The 24,995-nt window shown below is 36.5% G+C and overlaps 1 protein-coding gene across 1 annotated transcript in view; it reads right to left on the bottom strand.

Annotated features, from left to right (window-relative positions):
• The window catches only part of CLSTN2 (calsyntenin 2), a 983,983-nt gene that overhangs the window by 154,505 nt on the left and 804,483 nt on the right, over window positions 1–24,995 (bottom strand). The window contains exon 6 of the mRNA XM_043992716.1: window positions 2,243–2,428. Within this exon, the coding sequence (XP_043848651.1) occupies window positions 2,243–2,428 (186 nt within the window). The remainder of the gene's footprint in view (window positions 1–2,242; window positions 2,429–24,995) is intronic.

The following is a 24,995-nucleotide window of genomic DNA, read 5'->3' as shown; positions in this document are numbered from 1 at the left end:
TTCACTTGAGTCATGTTCCATTGAAGTTAGTAACCACTAGAATGACATGTGATATAGTGTACCTTCCATTCTGAATGTGAAAGCACAAATTACATCTATGAAAACTAAGTCAAGACAAAGCAAAACAGAAGCCCTGCATTTTAAATACATTTCTCACCTGTCTTCTCTAACCTCCCAAGCCACTTCATGCTGTAATTCATAAATTAGATTCCTAATTAGAAGGTGCAAAAGTGTACTTCAAGGCACACCAGACACAGACACAATCCCCTTTCCCCCAATTAGTTCTCTGTAATTGATCAAGGTAGCACTGCCCTCCATGTCACTGGGAAAGAAATGCAAGTTTCTTTTCTTTTTTTTTCAAAGGGTTTGTACCTATGACTATTTGAATAAGGTCATTCATTGAGGAAACTTTTCCAGAGTGCATTAAACAGTCTTCATATGAGGATAAAGAGCTTGGCAACAAAGATTAAATGTTACTGTGTTAACATACCCTGATACAATTTTAGCATCTTTCTCCTGAAAATCCTTCTCAACCACCATATCTCCTCATTTCCCTCAAAGAACATTTAAAATAAAAGTACAGGCTTATGTCTGTAGACTCATCTGATCTGTGACAAGCTGATTTCATCATTTACTTCTTAACCAGAGCAGGTTTGGAAATAACTATAACTTAAGGTAGTGTGGGCTCTTTCCCCCAAGACATTTCAGGTCAAGAGGGACTGACATAGGATAGTCATTTAAAGAAAAACAAAGATTTTAAAGCTGTGTATCTGCTAGCAAAGGGAAGTAGAGAATTTGAGGCAATTTTCCCAATAATTTGGTACTTTCCATCTTTTTTTTTGTTTGCTTGAAACATGCGGATAATTGAGAGATATATCCCTTTTAATTTATTTTGTGAAAGCATTGTTTTCTTCACCACATGTCATTTATAGAGAGAATAAATAGATGGAGCCTGAGAGTCACAATCTCAGACAGAAACCTGATAAAAACCAGTTTGAGATCAATTCTTAGCAGGGCCTGCCATCTCCAGCAATTTAACTAGCTCAGACCAGTATCCTGTTGCCTTCTTGTTCCTACAGTTGGAACTGAATTAGTGGGGCAGAGAATTCCATTGCTCCTATGTTCCTGATCCAGAATTTTCTCAAGGAAAACACACAGAATTTCTACTCAAATATCCTATCTCTGTTATGTTGTAACAAGAAGATTGATAAGAGCAATAGCATCAAAAATGTCTCTAATGTGGATTCTTACTGGCTAAGCCTAATGGCCTCAAGATGGTAGTAGTCATAAGTAAAGTAAATGTCTTGCTTTCACAGTCTAAGGAGTTATCCTATCCTCCCTACTCCATGTACCTAGGAATCCACACTCTGTAAGTCTATGTTACACAGTTGGCTCTCGTGGCTATGGCTGTGCAAGTGAAGGATATAGTTCTTACCAAAAGCATATGGCTTTGGAATGGCTTAAATTGTGGATATAGTGCTGGACTTAGTATCGGGAAAACTTACCTCAGATATTTATTAGCTGTGAGACTCTTGAGAGCTCATTTAATTAACTTCTCTCAGCCTCAGTTTTCTCTTTTGGAAAATGGGAATAATAATAGCATTTACTTCAAAGGATTGTTGTGAGAATCAAGTGAATTGGTGTCTGTAAAGTCCTTTGCAAACCTTAAAGCACTATATAATGTTCATGATCACCACCACCACCATCATTATTATCATTGTCATCATCACTTTAAATTGGGGAGGTGCATTCCAGAGCATTAGCCTGTTGTCAGCTGTGAGGAACCAGAGCTAGCTAGTCCTAAGCTTGCCTTGGTTTCCTTCTTTCATCTTCATAGAATCATAGAATGTTAGAACAGGAAGGGTCCTTAAAGGTAATTTAGAACACCATCTCCATTCTCCAAAGGAGGAAACTGGTGCCCACAGATATGACTTGTTCAAAGTCACACATTAAACTAGTTACATAGCCAGGACTAAAATTTAAGTTTTTGACTTCCTGGTCCTAATTCTCTTTTTACTATACCATATTGTCTTTATTTGACTCTCCTGCTGGGTAGCATGCACCAAACATTTCTGCATCTCTGGTCATCTTCAGAGTTGGCTTTCACCATCCTACTTGTTCCTCTAGTTGAAATACAACTGGTGTGATAGAATATACTTAAAATGTCTGATAAAATATTTTTATTAGAGTATGTATTTTTTAGAAAAGTTAATTCTGGGAAAAATTAAGAGCAAGAACATACCACATAGCTTCTGAAGAGATTTCTCTGAGTAAGTTTCTCGATCACATCCCTTTCCAATGTAATTAGTTTGTAGTTCTGTGGTTATCTGGATCGAGGAAACTGGCCCATCACAAGTTTCCAGGTGAATGCTGGGAAACAGGGGCATACTCCCTGAACCAGGCTTGTACTCGATTCTTTTGGCCCAGTCTGAATAAAAAAAGAAAAGGAAAGGAGAAAATTAGTAGAATCTAAATTAAGATTTGACCTTGTTTCTACACGGTTCATTCAACTAAATCACCACTTTGTAAAACATAATTTAAATCACATGATCCCGAGGGCAAAGAGGCACATTTAGTTCACACATACCATAATTGCACCTGGGTTGAAATGAGGGAGAAACAACCAAGATGATCTGCAACATTTCAGATAACCTCTGATTCTAGGATTTAACCACTAAACTTATAAATTAACTTGGTTCTCACTCAATTGGTGTGAACACCACCAAGCACCTCATGTGTGAATTTTAGCACTTGTCATATCACTAGAACTCAGCTGTGAGCTTTATCACCAGGGTGCCCACCAGTTTAGTATTTTTAGCCAATTTTGACTGTAGATTAAAGAGATAGTGTCCTAATCCCTTCATCAGTGATAGTGAGATTCATTCAAGTCTGCCTGTACCATATCTTTTTATTTTCATTACAGGTCCCAGGATCTTTAAAAATGAATGGCTTAAAATATAATAAAAATGACAATTCTATCTAAATTAATGTGTTTTGTGCTATACCAATCAAACCATCAAAAATATTTTATAGATCTAGAAAAAGGAATAACAAAATTCAGTTGGAAGAACGAAAACTCAAGATATCAAGGGAATCAATAAAAAAAAATGTGAAAGAAGGTGGTCCAGGAGTACCAGATCTCAAACTGTACTATAAAACAGTAATTATCAAAACAATCTGGTACTGGCTAAGAAATAGAGAGGTGGATCAGTGGAATAGAATAGGTACAAATGACACTATAATAAGTGACTATAGTGATCTAGTATATGATAAACATACAGATCCAAGATTTTGGAACAAAAAACTCATTATTTGACAAAAACTGCTGGGAAAACTGGAAAACAGTATTGCAGAAACTAGGTATAGACCAACATTTCACATTGTACACTAAAATAAGGTCAAAATGCATACATGATTTACACATAAAGGGTGATACCTTAAGCAAATTAAGAGAGCATGGAATAGTGTATCTGTCAGATTTATGTACAGAGGAAGGATTTAGGACCAAAGAAGATATAGAGAGCAATACAAAATATAAAATAGATAATTTTGATTATATGAAATTAAAAAGGTTTGCACAAGCATAACCAATGCAACCAAGATTATAAGGGAAGCAAAAAACTAGGAAAGAATTTTTGAAACAAGTATCTGATAAAGGCTTCATTTCTCAAATATATAGAGAATAGAGTCAAATTTATAAAAAATACAAGTCATTCCCTAATTGATAAATGGTCAAAGGATATGAACAGGCATTTTTCATATAAAGAAATCAAAGCTATCTATAGTCATGAAAAAATGCTCTAGATCACTACTGATCAGAGAAATACAAATTAAAACAGCACTGAGGTACCACCTCACACCTATCAGAGTGGACAATATAACAAAAAAGGAAAATAGTGGATGTTGGGGGGAATGTGGTAAAACTGGGACACTAATCCACTGTTGGTTGAGTTGTAAACTGATCCAATCATTCTGGAGAACAATTTGAAACTAGAATTGTGCATATCTTTTGACCCAACAATGCCACTGCTAGGTTTATATCCCAAAGACATCCCCCCAAAAGAGAGAAAGACCTATTTTAAATGAATATTTATAGCAGCTCTTTTTGTGGTGGCTAAGAATTGGAAATCAAGGGAATGTCCATCAATTGCGGAATGGCTAAACAAGCTGTGGTATAGATGGAGATGGAATATTATTGTGTTATAAGAAACAACAAGCAGCCTTATTTTGGAAAGACCTGGAAAGACTTGTATCAACTTATGTGTAGTGAAGTGAGCAGAACCAGAAGAATGTTATACACAGTGACAGCAATATTGTTTGATGAAGAATTGTGAATGACTTAAACTATTCTCAGCAATACAATAATCCAAAACAACCCCAAAGGACTAATGATGAGGTATACTATCTACCCTCAAGAAAGAACTGATATTGATTGAACACAGACTGAAGTATGCTATTTTCACTTTCTTTTATTTTTTTCTTTTATCCAAGATTTTTTGTACAACATTACTAATACGGTAATGCTTTACATAATTGCACATGTATAACCTATATCTGATTGCTTACTATCTCAGGGAGGGAGGGAAGGAAGGATAAAATTGGAACTCAAAATGTTAAATAAATTGTTTATTTTTTTTAAAAATTAATGGTTTAGAATATTTTAGAATAAGAGACCACACAGATGTTATTGCTCGGTCTCATGTTCTTTGATGTTCAAAGTCCAGTCAAATAATTGGAAGATCAAAAATAAGCTCATTCTCTGATTTATTTTTTCTGAGAGAAAACCCCAGCTTTCCATACAAAGAAGACAAAACAATAAATGACTCCTTTCCTCTTTTCCTTCCCCTTCCCTCCTTTCTCCTTAGTTGCTAGTGATGTCTGGCTCCAGTGGATAGGTAGCAACAGGAGTCAGATGAAAAGAAGAAACTGACTTCATGTTCCCATGGTTATATGCAAGGGTTGCAAGTATGACCCAGAAGATTCTGTTCCTGGGTAATAGCATATCTACATCATATAGCTGTGTTATAGTCAGTTTGCAAATGTCTCTTGTTCTCTTTCCTCCACTCCTATGAGATTTTGGTAGCAGGTTTCTTCTGAGAAGCTTAAAGAATTTCAGATGTATTAAGTAATTCATGTTTATTCCCATCCTATGAGGTAGGTGCGTCAATGTTTTAGAATATCCATTTTAGATATCATGAGACTTAGATTGCTCCTTTTCATAAGAAAGCACATTAAGATGCAAGATTGAATAGCCATATTTGGCCAAATATATGGAAACTGGCCACTAAAGTGCATTTTAAAATACTAGATGAAAAATCAGGAGACAAAACATGAATTTTGGAAACCGTTTTACATTAAATATATATGAGAAAAGGCTGTCATCCAAAATCCACAAGGAACTAACAATCAATTTTTAAGATTTCTAGCCAATACCAAGAGATAAGTAGTCAAAAGATATGAATAGATGATTGTCCAGAAAAAAGAAATACAATTCATCATCAACCATTAAAATGGCTTAAGATTATTAGTAATAAGAAAATTCAAATTAAAACAATTCTGGGGGGGCAGCTAGGTGGCACAGAGGATAAAGCACAGGCCCTGGATTCAGGAGGACCTGAGTTCAAATTTGACCTCAGACACTTGACACTTACTAGCTGTGTGACCCTGGGCAAGTCACTTAAGAAAAAATTAAGCAAAAACCACCACAATCCTGAGTTATTATTTGAACCATATCAAGTTAATAAAAGATGGGGGAACTCCGTTTTAGAAGGGCTGTGGGAAGAGAGGCATGCCAAGTCATAGCTGGCAAGGAATGGTAAGAAAGAATTCAACCAAAAGTTACTAAATTGTTTGTATCAGAGATTCTGCATCTTTGACTATATCACAAGGAAGTTATTGATAGAAAGAAAAGACTAGTATGTGGATAAATATTCATATCTCTGCTATATTAATGTAATGGAACATTACTGTACTGTAAAGAATGACAAACATGAAGAATTTGGAGAAAAGTAATAAGACCTGTATGAAGTGATAGTGAGTGAAAAAAGAGGCAAAAGGAACTTTTCTTCATTCTTTGTAAACTAAATGACATTCAAAATGGCTTCAATGTAAAAAAGGCAACATTTAGAGGCATTGGAAATCTGGACAAATATATTGTTTAATATTAATAATATATCATCAAAGTTAAAAGATAAATCCTTCTTTTCTGACAATCAGTAAACTCTTTTGGAAAGAGTGCAACATGTAGGGGTCTTTGAGTGTTTGTTGAAGGGTATCTGTGGTGTTGGAAAAGAATGTCAATCAATTTTTTAAAATTAGATTGGCTGTAAATTGGGAAATAAAAAATCCTAAATATCAACAACAAAAAAGACAAATTAAAAGGTACCAATCAAACAACAACCACAAGAAATTAGATTGGCAATGATTTCAGTAGTTCTGTATAGCTATCTACCCTGAGATTCTTCATTTTAACAAAAAATTAGAATAGAAGAAAACCTTAACATTCTAATAAAATACAATGTATGTGATTTCTGGACTTTGAGTCCTTTCACAGTGCCTAGAAACTATCTTTCAAAAATAGTTTTTTTAACCCCAATTTTACCCAAATTTAACCATATAGAATTCATTTTCTTAGTTCTGGCTCTGAACAGTTACTGCTGTTGCTTATGGTGACTATCGTGATTATTATGTTTTTTTTTAATAATTCACTCATTTGCATTTACTGGGTATCACCCATGTGACAGACCTCTGTGGGGAATGTAAAGGACATATCATGCAAAGTCCTGTCCTCAAATAGCTTCCAATTTAGTAGAGTAGAATACACACACACACACACACACACACACACACACAGTTAATTATAATACAAAGTAGAATGTGATAAGTACCAAAGGAAAGATAAAGTGTTTTCTGAGGGGTAAGAGGTCACTTCTGGGATAATCAGGAAAAGTACCACATAAGAGGTAATGTTATGAATTGAATCTCGAAAGAAGAATAGGACTTTGAAAGGTGGTGATATGGTGGAGGGTATTCCAAGAGGAAGGGCTGAGCAAAGTATAGAGGCCATAGAGAATATAGTATATTTAATGAATAGCAAACAGTCCAGGTGGGCTAAAATATAGAGGAACAGTAGTATATAGTTGAAAATACAAAGTTAATTTATACCGAGACAAGTTTCTTTGCCCATTAATGTATTAGTTTGTTTCTTGACTTGGGGTCAGTATTTTCAAATGAAGATTAATGTGCACCTGTGCGAATATGGATGTCCCCCAAGGCTCTCTCCTGGGTTCTATTCTCTTCTCCTGCTACACCATTTCTACTTGGTGATCTCATTAGCTCCCATGGATTTAATTATCATCTCTGTACTGATAATTCTTCTATCTATTTATCCATGTCTAAACTCTCTCCTGACCTTCAATCTTACATATCTAACTACCTAATGGATATCTTTGAACTGGATACCCCATAGATCTCTTGAACACAACAAGTCTAAAATGGAATTCATTATATTTCTCCCCAAGCCCTCCCTTCTTCCTAACTTCCCTATTATTGCTGAGGGTACCACCATCCTCCCAATCACCTAGGCTCATATCCTCAACTCCTCTCTCTTGCCTCCTTGTATCTAATCATCTGCTGATTCTACTGTCATAAATTTTCTTGTATATCTTCCCTTCTCTCCTCTGACACTACCACCACCCTAATGCGGTCCATTATCACCTCATCCCAGGCCTGTTGCTATACCCCTCTGGTTGGTCTCCCTGCTTCAAGTCTTTCTCCCACTCAAATCCATCTTTTCAGCTGTCAAATTGATTTGAAAAGTCTGACCACAAAGATGCAGGTCTAACCATGTCTAACCCTTCTCCTCCCCGACTTCCTATTGTCTCCTCTGTTTGGCATTCAAAGCCATTCATAAGTGGACCTTGTCCTACATTCCCAGTCTTCTTACTCTTACTCTTCTTCCCTTCCTCCTACCACATATTCTATAATATAGTGACACTAACATTCTTACTAAGACACTCCATCTCCTGGCTGGGCATTTCCATTGGCTGTGATGTATGCCTTGAACTCTCTCCTTCCTCACATCTGCCTCCTGGCTTCCTTAAAGTCCCAGCAAAAATCTCATCCCCTACAAGAAACATTTCCCAATTTCCCTTAATGCTATTACCTTTGTTCCCTCTTGACTGTCTCCAGTTTATCTGGTGTATGCCTTGTATATATAGTCATCTTCATGTTGTCTCCTCCATCAGACTGTGATCTCCTTAAGAGCAGTGACTGCTTATTTTTTCCCTTTTTTTGGAATCCCCAAACTTAGCACAGTTCCTAGACCATAGCAGACACTTAATACATGTTGTTTGTTTGATTGACTAACCTCAGGCAAGTTATTTAACCTTTCAAGGCCTCTATTTCCTCATTTATAAAATAAGAGGACTGGAATGGATGGCTACTGACATCACTTTTCACTTTGGGATCTAAGATCCCATGACTTCTCAGCAGTATTTAATACAGATGCAGTGAGGCTGAAGAAATGGACTTTACCTGTACAGCTATTTCATTGTTTTACTAGAGATTATTAACATCATTCTTTTTGTCTTTGCATCCATTTCTTGCTTCTGTTTTCATGAAAAAAAAACCCACTGGATTGGGAGTCTGACAAATGGGTTCTAGTCTAGCCCTTGCCACAAAGTATCTATGTGACTGGCAAGCTTTTTGAGCCCTCAGCTGCTTCATCTATAAAATGAGATTGTTGGATCATGTAGCTCCTGTTTTAATATTAAAGGATTCTTGAATTCTAAGACTTACTTATAATTTGTATGCATGTATATATACACATATACATATATATCCACACATATACATACATATATAGACAAACACAAAATATATGGTGATCAGGAGTCACACAGCTAGTAAGTGACTAGGGTCACATATATTTGTAATAGGGTTTTTTTTCTTTCTTTCTCAGTGGGAGAGTGGAGAAACAAAAGGGTGAAAAGGCAGACTTATGTTGCTTGGAAAAAATTAATTTTTAAAAAAACATACAATATATTCACTAGGGGAAGAATAAGGAATAAAGGCTAAAGTTCTTTTCTGTCCATGTTATTCTCATCAAGCTTCAGAGTTTCTCATGTATATTCATTATAAGAATGTCCATTGGAAATCACTAAGCAATGTTAGTCATTTTAGTAGTTCCCCTCTCCTAAGGAAGAAGTGGTCATTTCTTCAAAAAGAATGAGGTAGCCTTTAATTGATTTTCTTTTCCTTAGGAAAACTTAATTTTCAAGAGCACCATAATGCCCTAGGATAATTATGTATAGAAAATTTCCCCAATCATCTTTGTAAAACTACTTTATTCTTATATTCAGGCCCTATGGGAAAAACAGAGAAGATTTGAAATTCAGGGTCCTATTACTTCTTCCACAATACCCAATATGACTGAGAAGTGTATCAGAACTGGGATTGGCCCGTGGGACCTATGCAATCTTCAAATAAGCCCTGGCCTTCAGTAACCTACATACGCCATGTCTCATGAGTAAGCAGTGTCTGTAGTGGCTGTCTGCTCAAAGAAACACTGCTCTTTCCCCTCACCCTCAGTTATTCAGTGACAGACATTCAGCATTAGAAGTTCATTCTTTTGCCCCTATTAGAAATAACCTTGAAATGAGTAATAGGAATAATGGGACTTCTGAGAACATGGTTCAATGAGGGCCGGGAAAAGGTACATAAAACATAAGAGTATGAAGAATAGTCTGAGTGGAAGGAGGAAAAAGGATGCCAGAGTGGAGAAAGGGGAGATATAATTTGAACATAATTTCTGACAGTTTACAATTCTGCCAGGGTCAACTCTGCTTCCAAAATGCCATTCAATTCAATGAAAATATTTATTAAATATCCAATTGTCTGACTGCTCTTCAATCTCCTTTGCTGAATCCTCATCCAAGTTACTCCCACTAACTAGGGGCATTGGACTCCTTGGTGAGCTTGAACATGGCTCTCCCTCTTATGATCTGGTGCCTTTTTACTGACTGTCCCCCCATTTTTGGAATACTCTATCTCTGGGTTTCTTCAACTTCTTTTAAAGTAGCACCAAGCCTAGTTTCTACAATAGGCCTTTCATAGTTGCCCCGTCCCCCACTAGCCCCAGCAGCTAATGCCTCCCCTTTCAGATATCTTTGTCTGCGCTGTATATATCTTGAATGTACATAGTTGTTTACATGTTGTCTCCCCCACTACAGTGTGAGCTCCATGAAGGCAAAGACCATGTATTTGGCTTCCTTTGTATCCCAGCCACTTAATACAGTGCCAGGCATGTAATAAGCATTGAATAAATGCTTTTCTGATTAACTGAATTAACAAAGTACAGAACACTGCTAGACACTGAGTGAGATGTAAAAAAAAAAAAAAAAGACATTGTCCCTACCCCTCAGGGATCTTAGAAATCTAACAGAAGGTCAAAAGATCATAGATATAGAGAGGGAAGGGACTTTAAAGGTTATCTAGATTAACCTCCTTCATTTTATAGGTGAGGAAGCCAAGGTTTAGACAGGTCAAGTGAGTTGATTAAGGTAATACAGGTAGTAAGTAGCAAAGCCTGCTCCTCTGTTTCTAAATTCAGTTTTAGTTCCACTATACCACATATACCACACTGTCTTCCTTAGAATCAAAGACTAGCACACAAATAACCATAGTTCAAAATAGGACATGGTGAATGCAAAAGATATATAGTAATAAATTCGGAAAAAGGAAAGATTATTTCCAACTAGAAGGGATCAGGGAAAGTTTTCATGGAATATTTGGGTCTTGTAGAATGAGGAAGACAAGAAGAGCCCATAGAGTTAGAGTTGGAAAAGAGTTCAGAGGTCATATCCTGGTGACTTGCCCATTCTGACAAAAGTAGCCAGTGCCAAAAACCAGCATTCAAACACAGGTCACTGGTCCTTTGACTGAAAAGAAGGACTCTTTCTTCCATACTTCAGTGTCTAGCTGGAGATGATGGGGAAAAGCATTTATGGCAGAGTGAAGGACATGAACAAAGTTACAATCAAGAATACAAGAACGCAAAACTTCGCTGGCATTAATGAAAGTCTTCATCTGCTTTGTTATGTTCTATGTGGTTGGTGTGAGTCTGTGTGTATGTGTGTGCATGCATGTGCATAGTGCATGTGCATATGTCTGGCCAAGTATAGGTGAGGGCAAAAAAAACCCATGGAATGAAGGGATCTTTCAAAAGGCAGAAACATGGGTTGTTGTGTACAACTTTCCTAATGCTCAGACCTTGTCTGTGACTCCTTTACTTTCTGAATACTTTGAGGTTTTTGATTCTTTGAACAGAATATTACCCATGGTAAACTGCAAGAGCAGCATGGTACTGTAGAACAGCCTTGGGTCTAGGAGTCAGAGGACAGAGTTTGAATAGATATTTTCCACTTAGAGTTTATGTGACCTTGAACAAGTTATTTCACCTTTGTGAATCTCAGGCTCCTCATCAGTAAACCAAAAGGGTTTAGATTAGATGATGTTTATGTTTTAAAATCCCATTATCTATCTTCTGATTTTATAGTTTTAATCATGTTCCCCTGAACCTTTTGTTGTTTTCATATGGAAGAAAACAATAGTCTTAATCAGAGTACTATTCACCCTTGAGCACTTCAGATGTCCTTCTCAGAGGTACTCTCTAGCTCATTGATGTCAATTGATAGCCAGGACAAGACACAATTTTCCAGGTATTGATGGCTCTGTTTTTTGTGCAAAGAGATGAGGGAATTTCTCATTTTCTTACCAATCCTTTTCCAGAGTATGTCTATAATTTTGTTGGCCACAGAGATACAATGTTGTGCTTGGAACAAGTACTAATGTTGATATTATTTCATTTTTGTGATAAGTTGTTTTTATTTTTCCTTTTTCTCCCTTGTTGCACTGAATGGTGAGACCCTAAGTGTGGAGCAAGAGAGTAAGTAACACCTAGAAATACCAAATCATGGAAGCAGAAAGATGTAAAGATAAGAGAGAGAGAGAGAGAGAGAGAGAGAGAGAGAGAGAGAGAGAGAGAGAGAGAGAGAGAGATGACATAGAAAAATGGCTGTAGGCTTCTCCTTGCCAAGCCTTGTCATTAAGTCTAGTCCCTCAATCGACAAGTGATGAGCTAGTTTCAATAAGATGAAGTCAGACCTCCCAGCCTATGAATGACATTGAATAGAAAAAATACAGTATTCCAGGTCATGCCTCATACTGTGAAGAAGAAGAGCCGAGTTCTAGGTCCAAAGATCCCAGTCCCAAAGAGCATTGGTATAGGATTCTCTTCTAAATGGCCAGAGATGACTGCCCTGCCCTGAAGGAAGGGTTGCGTGGAGAGGGGAAGAGCAGGACAGCTCCATTCTTTGATTTTTCTTTGGGTCACTTATGGCTTTCAGTCTTGAGAAAGAAGACATAAGATGCCAACCCCACTTCAGGTTGCTGAAGGAAAAGACTATGGCAGGTAGTGACATGAAGAAGCTGGCTGTCTCCATCATGTCTCTATCCTCAGCTTGTTACACTAAAGACTTCAGAGAACTTCTTTTTGGGTGAGATATAGGATCCTCTTTTGTTTAAGATGAGTTTTCTTGCTGTCACTGGGATAGCCCTTTCACTCTGTATGGTCAAGCATGTATACTTTCATTGTTATATTGTAATGTAATATATATTACATATTATGTCTATAGTAACAATATAATATAGATATATAATATATAGTAACATATATATTAGATTACATTTAAAGTATACATTAATATACATGTATATGTATATACGTACACAAACCAAACCAAAAGTGTGTGTGTCGTGTATATATCCTTTTTTCTGATTTCTGTTTTGTTACTGACTTGCATGTTTTGATAATTGCTTATGTTATGTTCATTGTGGAAACTGATATTTGGAAGGAAAATAGTCAAACCTTGGATATAGGGCTTGAGATCCTCTTTCCCCAATATTGAAATCAGAATTTAGCAATCAGAAATTCACTTGAACCTAAACCTCAATAGGATAAAACTAGTAATATTTAAGGGAGTAGATAGATATAATTCTCGCCTGGTTCTCTCTCTTCTCTTCTCTTCTCTTTCTCTTCTCTTCTCTTCTCTTCTCTTCTTCTTCTCTTCTCTTCTCTGTCTCTTCTCTTCTCTTCCTTCTCTTCTCTTCTCTTCTCTCTCTTCTCTTCTCTTCTCTTCTCTTCTCTTCTCTTCTCTTCTCTTTCTTTCTCTCTCTCCCCTCTCTCCCCCCCCCTCTGAAGAGAGTTCAATAAGCAGCCTGTTACCCCCTGCTTCCTGCTTTTCCTCTTGGAAGGAATTAAAGTCTCCCTTGGAGAAAGGTAAGGGGAGAGAGAGTTAGAGACATCTATTCTGCCTCCCTTTGAGCCCACATGACACCCCCATACTACAGTGGGAGAACAGCAATTCCAAACTTATGGACCTTGCCAGAATCCTAAGTCCTGACCAACTGCAACTCCTTTTCCTATTTAAGGGAGGAGCAACTGTGAAGGTAAAACAAACAAAAACCGCATTTTGTGGAACTCTTGGGTTCAGAGCATATTAAAAAATGTCTAAAAATTACATGGATATGGGAGAGGCTCTTAAGTATGTGGCAAATAAGTATTTGTTTTAATATGTATTATTTGCTACTTTTAATATTCCTTTGCCCAGAGTAAATAATGTATATAGCTGAGCATTTCTTGTCTGTCCCTATAGGGAACAATCACATTATGCCAATGTCACATGAATAAGGTTAAGTGAAACACAAACAAAGCATCAGGGTGGCTAGTAGGAAGGAAACTCAGAGTTAATTCTGAGTGGGAAAAATTCACACTATTATCTGCCTCTCTAGAGGAGCACCTGAGTACAGCCACTCAAACAGAAGAAAGAGATGGTGAATAGAAGCCTGTTCACTGTCAGGATTCTTATGCCAAGACCATTTTATTTCTTTTTACTTCTCATTTTCTTAATAGGAGATACTATGTTTTCCAGAGCTAAGGCCCAACAAGCAAGCTGTGCCCTGAGTTTGGCATACCAACAATCCCTTGCACTCACCCTCTGGATGAACTTGACTACAGCAAAATCCCAGAATGTTTTTATACCAGCCCCAGGTGGTCTCTGAGTTTGAACAAGCACCTGTGGGAACCATATTCCAGTCATGAAGCCCTGCTATGAGTCAAACTTGCTGCATTGTTGCTATTTCCCCCTTATTACCACAGTTACCATTGAGTATTTCTTTGTCTATACACTACTATATGTATCAAGGCTTGACCATCCTGTAATGGGTCTCCTCAGTATTAGAGCAGACCCTGAAATGCATCTTTAATCTCCATGATGTATAAAACGTCTGAGAGATATAGTTTCTGGGTATTGATAATTTTATTAATTATGCTAGCAAGTAATTAATAAAAGGATCATAATTTGGTCACTCTCTCCTAAACTACAGACCCCTCATGGAACTCACTCACATGCTTATATGCCCTTGGAAGACTGAGTGTTCCTGAGGTGGGAAATCAACTCATTGGTTAACTATTAATGAGAGAATGATTATTATAATGAGAGGTGGACTAATTCTAATAAGGAGCTTGGGGATGTGACTCTGATCAGTCTAGGACAAAGAGACTTATCTCTTATCTATACTCCCTCCCCCTCCCCTCCAGAGCAATATAGACAAAGGGGCTCCACTTCTACTTAGACCTGGCTGACTAAAACCACAATGGGCAGGATTTTACTGGACTAGACTCTCTACATTTTAATCAGATCTGAGTTTTCCCAGTGGGGTGTCTGCCCAAGATTTCATCTCTTTAATAGTCTTACCCTTCAAAGACTGACTGAATAGCCCTATAGCGAATGAGGAAATAAAAAGGGGGAAACCTTAGTCCTAATTTAATACTTCATTATGAATATGAGAGAAATATTTATTTCTCTCATTTTCCTCCACCAGTGGAATAAAGAAGGCTTTCCCTCTATAATCTCTGTGAACTCTTTGGTTATTTAATATTGGTTATATCAGAGTTGACATCACTCTTTGAGAACCAAAGAGCTTGGAACTACCTCTCAGGATTTATTCTTGCAGGATAATGTCAAAACTCCTAATTGGTGTGCATATGTAGAGCACCCAGAACCTAATCATTACCTTTACATAGGCTCAGGTTAGAGGCTAACAGTGCCACCTAGTGGTAACATAAAATTGGAGAACTTTAAAGGCAATAGGGACTTTATCTGGCCTAACTCTTATTTTGTAGATGAGGAAAATGAGGTACAGGAGTAGTTTAAATGACTTGCACATGGTCTCACAACTAGTTAGCTGATGAACCAGGATCAGAACCCATATCTCATACTTATCTCACTGAATATGCGACCTCAGTTCTAAATTTGGCCAAGGAATTAAGAGCTGATCGTTTCACATAGAGGACTTTTACTTTTGGAACTCCCCTCATTTATTTGATAACATATCATTGTTTTGACCAACTGGGTTTTATTTTGAGAATGTTCTATCGACTGGTTTCTATGATTTGGTAAATCATCCACCTAGGTGATTTGTACTTTTGAGAAAGGGTTTTATGTTTTTGTAAAGATGGCTGGAGGTAATTGATCATTTTGGCTGCAATTTCAAGAAGTGAAAGAGAAAAGAAAAAGGGTACTCATTGTTGGGCTAATTCTAACCACAAATATTTTATTTCTAAAATGAGTACACTGACCTGCTATATAAGATCTGAAGCCAATCTCTCAGATCAAGGATTTAGAACTGTGATTGTTTTATTACAACCCCTGTGAAATTTAGAAATAGGTGTTTTCTTATCAGGAGAATATTAATCATCTGATATTTTCACTTTACTTTCCTGGAGCTAAAGAAAAATCGAATCTGTGACTGGTGGAAATCAAAGCCTTCAGGGGGCTCTTGTAATCCAAAGATTGAGAGTCATTATTCCAGTGTTCTGATCAGAAACGATAAATGATAAAAACAAATTGGGACAGGCTGACTGAAAGACACATTCTTTTTTTTTCCCTCCTGAAAAGTGAATGTGCCTGGGCCTTCACCTCTTCTTGATCTCAACAGCTCTAAGGCTCTGTATTGCTAGAAAAAAAGCCCTTACCACAGATATTGGCAGAAGTTGAATAACAGGCTGGGTATAAGACATGTTAAGATAAGGGAGCTATCAAATGAAGGCGCTGGATCAGATGACACCTATGGTTCCTTCTAGATCAAATATTAAATGAAGACTTGAAACTTGTGTCCTGTTTATTCATGTCATAGAGTTCCCAGACTTAGAGTTTCCACTGAGTTAGAATGATCTACTCAATAGACAATAAATAACAAAACATTTGTAGAGAGGTATATGGTTTTTCAAGTGCTTTGTATGCATTGTCCTATATCTTTTTTCCTCATTATGTCCTATAATCTAACAACACTGTGGGTGTGTGCTATTATTAGCCCCTTTTTATAGATGGGGAAAACTGAGGATCAGAATGTTAAAATAATTTGCCTAAGGTATTATAATTAGTAATGCTTGAAGGAAGAGTCAAACAGAGTTCTTCCTGATTCTCAGTCTAGTTCTATCTATTATGCATCTTGTCCTCTAGATCCTAGCTTCTTAAACTGTGAGTCACCAGACACTTGACACTTACTGGCTGTGTGACCCTGGGCAAGTCACTTAACCCCCATGCCTGAAAAAAAAAAGTCTGACTTGAGTCTATCCACACCCATTAGAAAGAACTGATAAAAAGAGCACCTGTGGATTGTGTATATATATAAACTGGTTGCTGTCTTGTGGAAGAGGGGAGAAAGGGAGGGAGAAAAATTTGAACTCTCAAATCTTATGAAAATGAATGTTGAAAACTACCCTTACATGTAACTGGAAAAAATAAATGTTTGTTGCGATACCAAAAAAAAACCCAAAACAAAACAAAAAAAAAAACTGTGAGTCACAATGTACTGAATGTGGGGGTTATGAAAAATTTGGCATTAGTAAAAGGTTATGTATACCTGTTTTATATACCTAAATGCCTGGGGTTGCATAAACATTTCTCAGGCAAAAAGGGGTTGGATGTGGAAAAAGTTAAGAAGCCCTGTTCTAAAGCAATAGTTCTCAAACTTTTTGGTCTCAAATTGCTTTACAATCTTAAAAATTATTGAGGATTTCAAAGAGCTTTTGGTGTGTTGTTTTAAAATCTAAATGTGGGTTCTAATTTATCCCCCAGTTTTTGTGGGAAACTGGCTAAAATAACTGATAAATTCACCAAGAGTTTTTAAGCTTTTAAGGATTTATTAAAAGATATAAGATAGTAAAAGAGAGAAAGATTGAGAACAGATTTCTCATAGCATGGAAATCCTTGCCTTCCTAAGCTCCCAAGTGAAGTCCTGCCACCAAGCCAATGTCTTGAACCCAAAGAGGAAATAAGCCCTCCACCAGCATCCGCTTCCTACTTCATGTTCTCCTCCCAGAAATGGAAGGCTCCTCAAGTTGATTGGCTGGTAGCTTTGATAGACAGTACCCATGAGCAAACGTCACTTCCTGACACCAAGGAACTTGACCACATGGCTTGCCCCTCAGAAGCCTTTTACTCATGGTGGAACTTTACTATCGTAACTCTCCAGTAGGTGGCATCACTCCAATCGTTACAATGGACTATATCTATCAATGTTTGCCACATTAAATATGTAATCATTTAAAATTACAATAACAAACCTATTAAAAGTTAAAACAATAACATATTTTAAATGGAAAAATTACTGTATTTTCCAAAACAAAAAAATGAGAAAAGTGACATTGTTTTACATATACAGGGTGGGCCAAAAGTCATGAATATTTAATAACTCCATTATTCTTGTTTTTTTAATTTGCAATATCATATCATAGTATATATAGAAAATAAATTTACATTACATGTGAAAAATCAAATCTTGTAAATGTGGAAAATAATCTTCAAAAAGTTATTAAAACATCAGACCCCTTTGTGGACTTTTGGACCCACCCTGTATATGTGTACATGCTTATATATTTTTTATTTTTTTAATGTCTAGTTTAATAGAAGACATCTAATTCTCATATCTGCTTTTGCATATATCTGGTGTTTTTTGATATATGGTGTTTTAGTTGAAATCTATTAAAAAAATCTGGCCTCACAAAGAAGTGTAGTTCAAAAAGGGATGACACATTTTAATGGGTAGATGATGTCAATATTATTATGAAATAGCCTTTTCTTTGAAGACCCTTTGAAAGGGTCTTGAGACCCCCAGAGCTAGACAGACTGTACTTTGTGAACAGCCACTTTAACCAAAGCAGCAGGCCATCTGAAAACAAAGGTAATCAGGTACTCTGAGCTTTGGGAAGAAGAATCAGAGCCTAAGGAATTGAGAATATTCCAAAAGATAAGAAAAAATAGATGGGGGCAATGGAGGGATATAGAAATTTATTTAAAGAAACTTCATCATAAGATACCAGGAATATCCTATGTGTCAGCCCTGCACTCCACCTAACCTAGAGTCATACTTCTAACAAAGCACATGTTAACTAATGCTCAAGGACTCAGAATTTTAAGAGACCAGATCCTTTGGTCCAACCCTTTCACATTACAGATTAGGAAACTGAGGGCCAAAGAGGAAGAATGACTCATCCAAAGTTCCACAGGTAGTATATTACAGAGCTGGGTTTTATTCCCAAGTTTCTTCATTCCACATACAAGTCTAATGCTCTTTCTGCTTTATTAAGTTCCTGAAATGCCCTAACTTGTCAGTTCTTCATTTCTTGACCATGAAAAGCTATTTGTAGGTGGCAGAAGAGCTATGTACTTAGATTTCTTTGAAGGAATTTTTGTTCATAACTTGTACCCCTTTTGGAGTAATAAATGAGTTCTGTAAATTGTTTTCTAACATGACAAGTAAGATATCCATTTACCTTTATTTTTTGAAAGTGTTACTGATTTAAACCATATTAATTTCCCTCAATGAAATAGTCACATTCTCCAATGAATACTCCCTTACAACAATGAGAGGCCTATTATGTAAAACCAACTGACAAAATAACCATATTTGATAAAGTATGCACCATTCCATACCCATATCTCCTCTCTCTGCTGAGAGGAAGAATATCTTCCACCTGTTTTAGGATATACCTTAAGAATTTTCCCTTAAAGTTCAAATATGTGTGTGCTAGTGAAAGCACAGTGGGGTTAGAGAAGAGAGGACAAGTTCCAAGTTAATAGTATTAGATGAACAAATTCCTCTTTGTCCTTTCAAACCCTTCAGGATTTTTATAAACTTCTGGCATATGTGCTCCAGGCTGAAGAGGCTGAACTTCTCCTTTTAGTCCATTTGCTCCACCCCTTAAATATATTCAAATGGACTTTTGGAATTTAAATGTAATTTTTTGGAATAAAAAATAATAGTAGAATACGTAACACAGGCCTTCCGTTGCAGGCAGTCATGAAGGATGAGAACATTATTAAATACATTTGACTCCACTGATATCCTACTGTCTCCAGGTATACCAAGAGACCTGAAAGGAATGAGTTTACAAAATTAGATGGGCTGACAAAAAAAAAAAAAAAAAGAAGCAAAACTCTGAAAAGTTCATGATCTGCTACTTTTCATGGGCCACAGTAACTGGTTTTACCTTGCTTACATATCAGACTGGCTATAAATTTAGGCCCTCAGCAAAGAATGCAAGAATTTCTCATTTAAGAATTTTTCTTTAAGACTTTATTCATACCATATGGTGGTGATACCAAACCAGGCAAAGCAAAAACAGAGAAAGAAAATTATAGACCAATTTCCCTAATGAATATGGATGCTAAAATCTTAATAAGATATTAGCAAGAGATTACAGCAAGTGATCATCAGAATAATACACTATGACCAGGTGGGATTTATACCAGGAATGCAGGGCTGGTTCAACATTAGGAAACTATTAACATAATCAACCACATCAATAAGAAAACTAACCAAAATCATATGATTATCTCAATAGATGCAGAGAAAGCTTTTGACAAAATACACTACCCATTCCTAATAAAAACACTAGAGAGCTTAGGAATAGGTGGAGCTTTCCTTAAAATCATAAACAGTAAAACCATCAGCAAGCATTATATGCAATGGAGATAAATCAGAGGCCTTCCCAATAAGATCAGGGATGAACAAGGATGTCCATTATCACCCCTATTATTTAATATTGTCCTAGAAATGTTAGCTTTAGCAATCAGAGAGAAAAAGGAATTAAAGGAATTAGAATCGGCAAGGAGGAAACAAAACTCACTCTTTGCAGATGATATGATGGTATACTTAAAGAATCCTAGTGAATCAACTCAAAATTACTTGAAACAATTAACAACTTTAGCAAAGTAGCGGATATAAAATAAATCCACATAAATCATCAGCCTTTCTATACATGACCAACCAACGTCCAGCAGCAAGAGATAGAAAGAGAAATTCCATTAAAAGTAACAGTAGATAATATAAAATTCTTGGGAATCTATTTGCCAAGACAGACCCAGGAACTCTATGAATACAACTACCAAACACTCTTCACACAAATCAAATCAGATCTAAATAATGGAAAGATATCAATTGCTCATGGATAGGCAGAGCTAATATAGTAAAAATGACAATACTGCCTAAATTAATTTACTTATTTAGTGCCATACCAATCAGACTACCTACAAATTATTTTATAGAGCTAGAAAAAATAATAGCAAAAATTCATCTGGAAAAACAAAAAATCAAGAATATCAAGGGAAATAATGAAAAACAAAAAACACACAGGAAGGTGGGTTAGTGGTACCAAACCTGGAGCTTTACTATAAAGTGGCAGTCATCAAAACTATTTGGTACTGGCTAAGAAATAGAGTGGAGGATCAATGGAATAGGCTAGGCACAGGAAACACAGTAGTAAATGACTCTCGTAATATAGTGTTTGATCAACCCAAAAGACTCCAGCTTCTGGGATAAGAACTCAGTATTTGACAAAAACTGCTGGGAAAACTGGAAGATAGTATGGCAGAAATTAGGCATTGACCAACATCTTACACCTTATACTAAAATAAGGTCAAAATGGATACATGATTTAGACATAAGAGGTGATACCATAGGAAAATTAGGAGAGAAAGGAATAGTTTACCTTTTCAGATCTTTAGAAAGGAAAACAGTTTATAAAATGCAAAATGGATGATTTTGATTACATTAAATTAAAAAGGTTTTGTACAAACAGAAGCAATGCATCCAAAATTAGAAGGGAGGCAGAAAGCTGGGAAACAATTTTTATGGCCAATACTTCTGATAAAGGCCTCATTTCCAAAATATATAGGGAACTAAATCAAATTTATAAGAATCCAAGTCATTCCCCAATTGAGAAATGGTCAAAGGATATGAACAGGCAGTTTTCTGATGAAGAAATCAAAGCTATCTATTCCCATATGAAAAAAATACTCTAAATCACTAATGAGAGATGCAAATAAAAACAACTCTGAGGTACCACCTGACACCTATCAGATTGGCTAAAATGACAAAAAATGGAAAAATAATAAATGTTGGAGAGCTGTGGAAAAATTGGAACACTAATACATTGTTGGTGGAGCTGTGGACTGATCCAACCATTCTGGAGAGCAATTTGGAATTATGCCCAAAGGGCTGTGAAGCTGTGCCATACCTGTGACCCAGCAATACCACTTTGGGTCTTTTCCCCAAAGAGATCATGGAAAGGGAGAGAAGGACCCACATGTACAAAGATATTTATAGCTGCTCTTTATGTTGTGGCAAGGAATTGGAAGTTGAGGGGATGCCCATCAATGGGGAATGACTGGACAAGTTGTGGTATATGAATGTAATGGGATACTATTGTGCTGTAAGAAACTATGAACAGGAGGAGTTCAGAGAAACCTGGAGGGTCTTGCGTGGGCTGATGATGAGTGAGATGAGCAGCATCAGAAAACATTGTATACCGTATCATCAACAGTTGTGTGTTGACCTACTATGATGGACTATATTCTTCTCACCAATGCAATGGTACAGAAGGGTTCCAGGGAACTCATGATGGAGGAGGCTCTCCAAATCCGGAAAAAAAAAAGAACTGTGGATTATAGATGCTGAATGAACCATACTATTTCTTTTGTTTTTGGTGCTGTTGTTTTTCTGTTTTGAGGTTTTTCCTCATGCTCTGATTTTCTCTTATAACATGACTAATGCAGAAATATGTTTAATGTTATATATATATATATATACATACATACATACATATATATATATAATTCACACACACACACACATATATATAACCTATATCAGATTGCCTGCTGTCTGGGGGAGGGGGAAGGGAGGGAGAAAAATCTGAAATTCGAAAGCTTGTATACACAAAAGTGAGAAACTATCTTACATGTAATGGAAAAAAAAATAAATAAAATTTTAAAAAGACTTTATTCCCATACCATGAGATAACATAGTATTGCTAGGTGATTAATGTTTTCTAATTCTAATGAAATGTCATCCCTGTTTTGTGTTTATCACATTCTCACAACTTTGATTTATATGTTCATGGCAAATTCATCAATTACCTTATAATACATCTAGTGGTAATCTAGTGTAATTACCTCTGATATAAAGCTGATTAAAATCTATGGAACTATCAAAAATAATTGGGGAATCCCAGGAGAGAGAATTAGCATACTCTATGCTCCAGCCAACCGAAATTTGAACAGGATGTTTTCCTTAAAATTGGGGCATGGATAAAGCATTTAATCTAACAGACATTACTTTTTTGGGAGGGTGGTGGTGAAGCACTTGGGTTAAGTGACTTGCCTAGGGTCACACAGCTAATAAGTGTTAAGTGTCTGAGTCCAGATTTGAACTCAGGTACTCCTGAATCCAAGGCTGGCGCTCTATCCACTGTGCCACCTGAATGCCCCAACATTTACTTTTACAAGTGAAAACAGTGAAAGAAAAAATCACAAGAAAAAATTCTACCAACAATCCCCTTAATTTTCACTAATGATTCTATCACTAACAACTATAGTCACATTCATATAGCAAAACATTGTAAATCAGTAATTCAAGCATTTTTCCTTCCATTTCTCAAATGAGAAAACTGAGGCATAGCGATATTAAATGACTGATTTTGTCTAATTGGCAAAGCTAGGATTCAAATTCAAGTTTCTGAGTCTGAAACTGGTACTCTAACTGATACTTGTGAAATACCTTAGTAGAAACTGCTCAGAAGTGGCCAAACCACAAGAGTGTTTTATCTTTTTTAAACAAAAATAATTTAGTGATATTTTTGTTTTTATATCTCAGTTCTTTCTGGATATGTGTTTATAATTCCCACACCCTGCCAAGTTGAATTTTCCTTGTAACAAAGAAAAACAGTTAAGGTGACAGAATAGCTATATTGTGTTTGATGATGCATGTAGCATTTTTACCTAGCAGTCCCCATCTCTTTTCCAAGGAGAAAGAAGCATGTTTTATTATCTATTCTTTAGGACAGTTATTGGTTTTTCATTTTCCCAGATTTCTGTTCCCTTTGAATGATATTTTCAGTGACACACTTGTAGTCATTGTGTATCTTGTTCTTATGGTTCTGATTATTTCATTTTGCATCAGTTCACTTACAGCATCCCTCTGCTCTTCATTCTCCTTTCTGAGAAGAGTGATAGGAATCTGAATGGTGAATGCTGACAGGCCAAAGCAATAGATGTGGGAAGGGGAGAATGTTCAATGTTGTAGAGAGGGCTATTATGGTGGAATGATGGTGGTCAGCTGCTCTTTGCCAAGGCTATTTGTTGGACCATAAATGATGAATTAGCTGTAGTCAAAGGAAGTTGGGCTCCTTGTGAAGGCCAGAATAACCCAGACCAAGAAAAGCTTGTTTTCTCCCAAATTCTCTCAGATCTGAAGTCTAACATCAAGAGTCCAAGATCCACATTTCTTCTGCATTTCTGTATCTAATTACCACTTTCACTGGAAGCATGAATTCCAGTGTAAAGTTTGAACTGTTCTATACACAAGTATTCTGGCTCAAATGACAATTTTACTATGATTGTCTTGTGTTTGAAGCAGCAATTATGTCTGTGAATTCTGGGGGCTTGAAGAGCCATAGGTTCACAGTTTGGTGGTAGCTTTATTGATATCACTCCCTTCTTTTTGCTTTTTGATTCACACACAAGACAAAACCTACAACAAAAAAACCCACTGTTTATAGTATCTAAACATGTTTGCTTCTGTGGTCTCTCCACTTCACTGTGAAAAGGTAATAGATAAAGGCTCACTGAAATATAATAGTTAAAAGAGAAGCAGGGTTTGGTAGAGATAGGGTTCAGAACTGATTTCTAATTGCATAAATACACAACTTTACATACTCCATAAAAATGAATCAGTGCTCTTCAGCAGAAAGAGGTAAAGCTAAGAATAAATTGCTGACTGTCAGAGACCATAAAGAGCTTGGCATTTACTTATCGCTTTGGTCTAATGGCTGATTTTCAAACTTTCAGGGTTAGTGTGGAACTTCCCCAATACCAAGATCCTGTATTCTAAACACAAGTGAGCACATGGCTATCAATGCTGACTTGTGGTTAAACATACAAATCTCCTTTGTTTTTTTTTTTGGGGGGGGCAGGGCAATGAGGGTTAAATGACTTGCCCAGGGTTACACAGCTAGTAAGTATCAAGTGTCTGAGGCCGGATTTGAACTCAGGTCCTCCTTGAATCCAGGGGCAGTGCTTTATCCACTGCACCACTTAGCTGTCCCTAAACATACAAATATCACCCCCCCCCATGTTGTTCTGAATTCCTCATATAATTTCATACTACCTAGTAATATTCATTTATATCTATATGCCACAGATTATTCATTCCTTCTCTAATTAACAAATAGTCATTGTGGTTACACTTTTCTTTTGGCTACAGCCCCCCCTCCAAACGCTGCTAAGAATATATTGGTAATATATGGGACTTTTATTTTTTATCACTGACTCCTTTGAGGTATTTGCTTAAGAAAGGGATCACTGGGACAA

This window comes from Dromiciops gliroides, chromosome 3 (assembly GCF_019393635.1).
Source record: "Dromiciops gliroides isolate mDroGli1 chromosome 3, mDroGli1.pri, whole genome shotgun sequence".
Lineage (NCBI taxonomy): Eukaryota > Metazoa > Chordata > Mammalia > Microbiotheria > Microbiotheriidae > Dromiciops > Dromiciops gliroides.
The sequence above is the reverse complement of the archived record's forward strand: the minus strand, read 5'-3'. Positions and strand labels throughout refer to the sequence as shown.